Raw genomic sequence first — 7815 nt, 5'->3', positions numbered from 1 at the left:
GCCTCCTGCTTAATTTTCAAACTGCACATTATTTATAAAAACATATATACAGATTTAATCACCATTAATCCTTTCACACTATTTTATAATTTACCACAGTCTTGGTCAGTTACTGTTAACATCTTCAAGGTATATATTGTTTACTTTTTTCCATCAAAATATCAGGTAAAATCAGGACCTTGTAGACCATCTTTTACAGAATCTTGCTTGCATAGTGAAATCTATTCATGTTTATGTATCTGTAACCAAGTGAGAAAACGATCACTGTTTAGGAAACCAAAACCATATCGGTATATAGGTTCTCAAAGTGAAAAACAACAAATATCTATTTCAGAGTTTCTAATATTTATAATATTCATTCGTAAAAGGCTTTACCAATAAGAGTTAGTTCATTTTGTACCAGTAAATCTTAGCATTTCAAGCACCACAATTCAATCCAGTACAAAAATTCTTCAAACACATACATTCAAAAGGTTATCTAGCTTGACAGATTATTGATTGGGGTGCCACAAGGTGACTAGTATCACTACTGTTTTAAATATAACTGCTAAAATAGTATCTCTCTAACCAAGTAAAAGAACACAATGAACCTCAATCAGAACATACTACATATCCTAAGAAAAAAAAAAAAAATTCCAAATAAATATATATTCATAGGGGATTTCCATAGTGACTTGTTTTCTCTATATTAAATATCTTCGCCTATTTGTAATTTATTAAAAATCACCTTTTTTTACTTTTCCCAATAAATCTTTTTACTTTTTACTTTCCCCTTTTCCCAATAAATAATCTAAAATGAAATGTATTGTACTTTACTTAGTAAAGGATGTAATTGCTAAAAATAAAACATACAGCCTGCCATTCCCACCCCCTCATATAATTATGTCTTGGGCAATTAAGCCATGTATTATTTGCACCTCATTAAAAGGATCCATTGCTTGATTAAAAATACAAATTTGTTTAAAGTGGACTACGTATGGCACCTCTGGTACACCATCTTTAAAAATACTCAATGTCTAACAGCCTTCACACATGGGATCAAGTTAAAATAGAAAAAAAAAAAACATTGAGAAAGTGTCCAGCAAAATCTACAGTAAATCAGTCATTCAATGTCAGTCATGTTTCAATATCACTGATTCAAAATGAAACATTTACAATGAACTTTTCTATGGATCCTTAAAGCACACATACATTAAAAAACTACATAAATGGGGTCTATTTTAAAAACCTAAACTGTGTCAGATCTTAATTCCGACACCCTAACATTTTTAACCCTTTCCAGAATCATTCCACTGTATTTTTATTGTATTTAGTGATGGTTTTAAAGGGGACTATAAATCACTCCTGCAGAAAAAAACATACATCACTTATCTAGAGTTAAAGTGTGTCTGCATCAAGGTCTACCACTCTTTAGAGAATTTAAATAGACTCTGTAATTCCTATCCAATTTCTAGCTTAGAAACGGCATTATATTGTAGCACAATGTTGATCTTCAAAAACAAAACTGTATGATAAAAATGTATTATGTACTGGAACGTAACTGAACTGAATTTACATTTTGCCAATGCTCCAGTATACAATATCACAGCTAGAAATCGTCCTATAATACAGCCACTTAATCCTTTTTTGCTTCTTCCTTGTCCCCACGATGAAGAGTCCTGACACTGTTCCACACTTCAGTGTACATCAGTGTTCCAATGAAGACCACTAGTGTTCCAATCCAGTGCCACACAGTGAAGGGATTTCTGAAGTACATTATTGAGAAAATGAGGCTGATGAATTTACGCAGGGTCACCACCAGTGTGACGGTAAGAGATGTGCACTCAGTCGTCAGAATAAAAACTCCTCGAATACAAACATATCTGGAGAAGGGGGGCAGTAGTAAGGTCAATCAATCAATCAATCAATCAATCAATCATCATCATCATCATCATCATCATCATCATCATTATTATCATAATTAATTTCTTAGCAGACACCCTTATCCAAGGCGACTTACAATTGTTGCAAAATATCACAATACAAAGTATCATATTACAAAATATCACATTACTATACCTTATATAGATTATCTGATTGGAATGAACCTAAATCTGGACACAGGTAATATTCGATCTGTGTTAGCCTCTAATCTAAAACTTAAATACTTCCCTACTGGATGTATGTAGATAGGTAGCTAAATTCTGGGTTTTCAAAATCCATCATTCAATTTGTTTAAGAACTGTCATTTTAAAAATATATAGTAGAGTACTTTAAAAGTTTAGCAGAGAGTTCTGGACCATTATGAGAATTATTGTTAAATAACCTGTAGCTTTCAAAACCCTACTATACCAATCATGTACACCAAAGTATACATTTCTTTTTTCCACCCAAAGGATACTGAGTTAAAACATTCATTGAAAGGTACAACCACATCACAGGTGCCTTTATGCCAATCACTGGAACATCAACAGGAGCTACAAAAAATAAAAAATATATATTTTTAATTTGATCATTACAAGTATTTTTTGGTAAAATTACTAACAAATAGAGGTCCCCTCTTTTAAGCACATTTGTTTTTCATGTCTAATACATGTTTTAGTTTTTCTATACAAATGTGACATTCCCCATTCAACGCCTTACCGCAGAAACCGACTTACTGGAGGACCGAAGATCAACAGACAACCTCGTTTACTGCTGTCAAGCCCATCGCCTCGTTTCTCCCACCAAAACGAAATAACCGATGTTATCGAGCTACTGAACACTGGTGAGGGCCCAGTTTCAGAAGTCTCTGGCTTGACTCTTTAAGCATGTGAAGCATTATGAGGCTGACCAGCTCCAGAAGACTTGGCTGAAAGGGCCAAAGCAATACTCCCTGTGGGTACTTTTACTAGGTGAGCCACTGGGGACCCCTCAACATGCACACAGCTTTGTTTACTTTATAAAAGTTTTGTGTTTTTTGCCAGTATAACTATACTATGACAAAATATACCAAAATATAACACAGTTAAGCCCAATAGGGCACATTCAAAGTTACAAAGGAGTTTAATACATTAAGAGATTATTTGAACAACATTGCGTTTTTTTGCAAGTAAGGACACATCTCCTGCCATTGTTCTGATGACAGGACAAGAAAGAAGAGCTTCTCATCCGTCTGCAAAACTCAGGCCAGAATGAAGTTGCTATGTTAATGTGTACTGTGTTTTACTACTGGAATGTACTGTTTTGTTTAGAATGTGTTACAAATGTAAATACAAGCTGACATTTAGCAATGTTCACCCTCATATAATAACTGGGACTTATTTAACATACCACTTTGACTGAAGAGAACTGAATGATTGTAGATATCACTGGCAAGCAGAAGGAAACCAGGCAATGGAAGGCAGTGCTGAAACAAACAATAAAAAAATAAATGCTACATTTTCTTACTTAAGATTTTCTCTAGCTCTAGATCTAATAACCCTGTGCTTAATGTACATAAATTATCTGGACTCTTTTTTTTAAATGATTTAAAAGTAATTATCAGATTAGAATCCTAAATAGTTCTGCATCCATTAAACCGTGTGTGCAATACAATGTTGTTTATTTTTGTCACTGGAAAGCCATATAAGCACTCCTTACATTGTAAAACAGGGCCTCCTTGGAGTGCTTGCCATATTTCTTATAGAGCGTCTCCTGAAAAATCCCCATCCTCGCTGACATGAGGAGTGCAAATGTCAGCATAGCAATACCTGAAAAAAACAAACAACAATGGTGAACTTGAAAGGTGCAGAACTGGCTGCACTTGAGCAATTCTTTGTTTTCACTCACTTTGGATTCAAATCAAGATCTCGAGAGAACTAAACAGTAAGGCCGCACAAGTCAGTTTGATGGTGGACTATGTACTCCCACTCCATGGGCACTTATGAAACTAATATGCCAGGAGATCCAGTACAGTTTAATCTCTAACATGAGGCCACCAGATGAGGAAGGAAACAGGAATGTCCCAACATCTTCTATACTATCAATCAATCTACGCCTTGCTATACTTTGTAATACTGTATGTACTGAGCATTCCAAACTCTCTCTTTGACAGAAAAAAGGAGAGCCGTACCAAACAGCCAACGTAGAAAAGGATAGAAACTTTCTCCTTCATTGGCACTTGGTTCTGAGGCCTAGACAGGAACAGGAAATTGATATTTTGAGAAAACAAGAGGTAGAAATGTTAAAATAAAAAGCTGTTAAATCAATGTCAGTGTTTTTTTTTTTTTTTAGAGTTTCAAAAGTTTGCCCACAGAATTGCAAAAAGGCTACATCTGCCACTTACCCAAAATCTCATTATCTGAACAAACGCTATGTTAGCCTTTTGATTAAAGCATATTCAACACCTGACTATCTGAACACAATATGGACCATTAAGCACAGTGCAGTTCTTTTGTACAATACACAATACATTTAATTTATTTTTAGCTCAACAGTTTCTTATAAAAAAAATAGTTGTGGTTATATTTTCAGATTTTTCTTACCACTTGTTTAGCCGTCATGATAGTGCAGATAAAAATTCCCAATGACACAAGAGCTATGGAAACGTATTTTGTAATTGTGTATCTGTGAAAAAAAAAAGGTAATTATTTTTAAATGAAGAGTAAAAATACAACAGACACATTTACTTAAACTGCACAAGAGCTCAGCCATTAAAAAAATATCTAAAGCAATCTGTATGAGATCTTATCAAAAATCTCCTTTTGTAATTCTTTTGTGTTTTAAGATTTCCGTTTTTGCTTTCTCCTTGCAGAGTGAGGCCAAATGACATGGCCTTCTCTCTGACCATATACAGTACAGTGTGCCGTGCGGGAATGGGATAAACAGGATTATGAATGAACCCATTTTATTAACTTATGGGTGTTGCTAAGTTAATCAAATAATAGTTTTAAAATGGTATTTCTATTATACTGTTCAAAATGTACCAAAGGATAGTATGTCAAATATACAAGGGTTATGGTTGTTAGGGTTAGGATTAATGTGCTTTGGGATGTTAGCTTTAGGGTAAGAGTTGTGGTGAGGGTTGTTACGGCTATGAACTTACCTTTTCTTCAATATAATGATTCCCAGAATAATGTTTGCTATTAAGGAACCCTGGAAAAAAATGAAATAGAAATGTAAGAAGAAACCAGAGATGCAGGTTATTCTGAACATAATCTATGGGGTACTATGGTACTTCATATGGTTTATAGATCTACATGTACAGTAGGCTCTGATTTTGGTTTATATTATGGTTTCTAAACCAGAAAGGTTTAATTTCTACTGGACAACAACGTTATAGGGAATCACAAAATACAACTTATAAAGACCCTGTCAGAGGTTAAAAGAATATGGCACTGAAACAGATAATGTTCACTGGACAACATCTGTAATGGAAGTTAATTGAGAGAATGATAGGGTACAACTATAAAGACCCTATGTCAATGCATCTGGTCTGTATTGTTGATATGGCCAGAGGTTAAAGCAATGGCACAGTGAAAGGCTTAATTTTTACTGGACAACACTGGTCACATGAAGGAAGCTGTTAGATTTTGTTGCCAGGCTAAATGGTTTATGAGATATCAGCAGTAGTAGGTGCGGTGGTGGCAGCTTACAGGGATACTTCGAAAGTTAAAAACCTTTCAGTTGTTTGTTGACTGAAGGAAATTTGGAAATCGAAACAGGCTGATCTGTAGCTTATTATTGATGTCCCATAGAACTGTTACTGAGCCCAAAATGTCCTGGTACCCAGTGTAGATTGCATACTACACCTTGGCCATATAGGACACAGTACAGCCACTGCAAACCTGACAATTATGCCAAACCAACCCTTTAGAAGTATTTTCAACTTAGTAAATATACAACAGGATTTGCCCATTCCAATGTACCTGAAGGACTTCAGAAATTGAAATTTTAGATCCAAGTTGGACTCAAGTCTAATAGTCATTGGGGGGACTCCAATGTAACATATGTGGGATACCAATTTGACTGAAATCTGTGGGTGACCAGCCAGAATGTTAGAAAACACTACCACCTTCTCTTGAGCAAAAACAAACCACGTACTGATCTGAATATCATATGCAGGGGCATGGATATGTTGAAGTTGAGGGCATAGTTGTTCACAACGCTCACTGCGAAGTACATGGTCACCATAATCACATAGTTGCTAGGAAAAGAAACAAGGAAAATAATTACTCAGTGTACAGTTTTGTGTGAGTTCATCTCCAATTTTGATGGATCACAGAAAATGTAATAAAAGAAAAAGAGAAGATATCCCTTTTCCCCCATGTTATTTTTTTTTTATTACTTGACAACATTAGATTTTAGAGGCAACACCTGCACATTTAATAGTAAAGGGAATACTTAAGTACAAACTAAGCTTCTATTATATATATATATATATAGATATATAGATATATATAGATATATATAGATATATATATATAGATATATATATAGATATATATATATATAGATATATATATATAGATATATAGATATATATATATATATATATATATATATATATATATATATATATATATATATATAATGCAATAAAAGAAACACTTCATAAGACGAAGCATCCTTTAAAAGTTGTGGCAATTACAGTACCTAAATGGAATGGCTGGTTTCTTCCTTCCAAAATTGGCTTCAAAGATGAAACCCTCCAATGCAATAAATGAAAACTGAGCAAACGTTACAATGTTCCCACATCCTGGGGAATCCCTGAAAATAAATATAAAATAATAATTAATTTGGACAGAAATTGTATCAAATCAATATCAACTTGAATTAAAACTGGTAAAATCTGTTAAGGGAGATTAGAGGTTTAAAATATGATTTTTGACTAGATTGTTTTATATAAAACATCGTGCCACTCCTTGCAGTTATTAGATGCAAACACCTCAATTGTATCATGTCAATAACTATATTACCGTATACAGTATTGGTAGCCGAAGCGAAGCGTTCTAATCCGTTCTAGACAGTATTAACAAAGTACAAGTTAGTACAACCAAGTGCATGTTGCATAGTGACTGCAAGACGCGGTACAACTATTGCTTAAGCATTAGATTAGAATCCACATTCAACCACATTAAAACCTTAAACACTATGCAGCCAGACAAAAACAAGGATACCGTATACGTTTTAGTTAATGCAGCTAGGTGCACGCATTGCCAGCAATGCTTCAATGCACTGTTGTACATAAAGATGTTGTTATTTACTGTATTCATTTTGTAATGTAAACGGAGCTAGTGACAGCTAAATTGCACACTATTTGAAAAGAGACTTCTTCTACCTCATTATCATCTAGCTAAATCAAATAGCTTCTTAAATCGGAATGTTTCAAAAATTGCAGGTAAACGTAATACAAAACAAATAACCCCATTGGTAACTTCAAGTACCTCAGTACTGTACTACTAACCTTACTAAAAGTTCCAAAAACACCACATTACTGCAGCAGCCAACAAAAACTAGGGTTAAAGCAAAAGCGGTATGCATCTTTGAACGAAACAGAACTGAAATAAATAAATAAATGAATATATATATATCTATATTTGTAAGTTACTTTAACATATCAAATATGTTCGTTGAAGTGTGAAAGCAATTTCTCAAGAATCCTTTGGCTAGACACGTCTACCGGCTACACGGTCTTCCGGGGTCAACACAAGGGCTGTAGGGAACTGTATTTTGTTAATCAGTTTGCGCTATTTCTGTTTAAATATTTTAAAAGTCAAAAAACCACAAGTCCCACAATAGCACGCGCAGGTTTAAGCAACTAATATATGCGCCTCCTAGCACCACTGCATTTTGGGAATTGTAGTGCTTTTGTTA

At 34.3% G+C, this 7815-nt stretch overlaps 1 protein-coding gene across 1 annotated transcript; it reads right to left on the bottom strand.

Moving 5' to 3' along the window:
* Window positions 1–68: 68 nt before the first annotated feature.
* On the bottom strand, window positions 69–7739 carry slc35b4 (solute carrier family 35 member B4). The gene is made up of 10 exons (XM_034032335.3): window positions 7406–7739; window positions 6595–6708; window positions 6043–6145; window positions 5045–5094; window positions 4485–4566; window positions 4073–4133; window positions 3601–3710; window positions 3292–3367; window positions 2381–2456; window positions 69–1862 (listed from the first exon to the last, which is right to left on the bottom strand). Exons 1-10 carry the CDS (start codon window positions 7480–7482, stop codon window positions 1616–1618), a joined length of 996 nt encoding a protein of 331 aa, XP_033888226.1. The 5' UTR covers window positions 7483–7739; the 3' UTR covers window positions 69–1615.
* Window positions 7740–7815: the final 76 nt, after the last annotated feature.

The sequence above is a fragment of the Acipenser ruthenus genome, chromosome 14 (genome assembly GCF_902713425.1).
Source record: "Acipenser ruthenus chromosome 14, fAciRut3.2 maternal haplotype, whole genome shotgun sequence".
In the NCBI taxonomy this organism is placed as follows: Eukaryota; Metazoa; Chordata; class Actinopteri; order Acipenseriformes; family Acipenseridae; genus Acipenser; species Acipenser ruthenus.
This window is presented reverse-complemented; position numbering and strand designations above follow the sequence as displayed.

Excerpts from the sequence above, each read along its gene's own strand:
- slc35b4 (XM_034032335.3), bottom strand. The coding sequence starts at position 7,482 with ATGCATACCGCTTTTGCTTTAACCCTAGTTTTTGTTGGCTGCTGCAGT. Across the intron at positions 6,709-7,405 it reads TTTTTGGAACTTTTAGTAAG|GGATTCCCCAGGATGTGGGA; the intron begins GTTAGTAGTACA and ends ATTTATTTTCAG. Across the intron at positions 6,146-6,594 it reads AAACCAGCCATTCCATTTAG|CAACTATGTGATTATGGTGA; the intron begins GTACTGTAATTG and ends TTCTTTTCCTAG.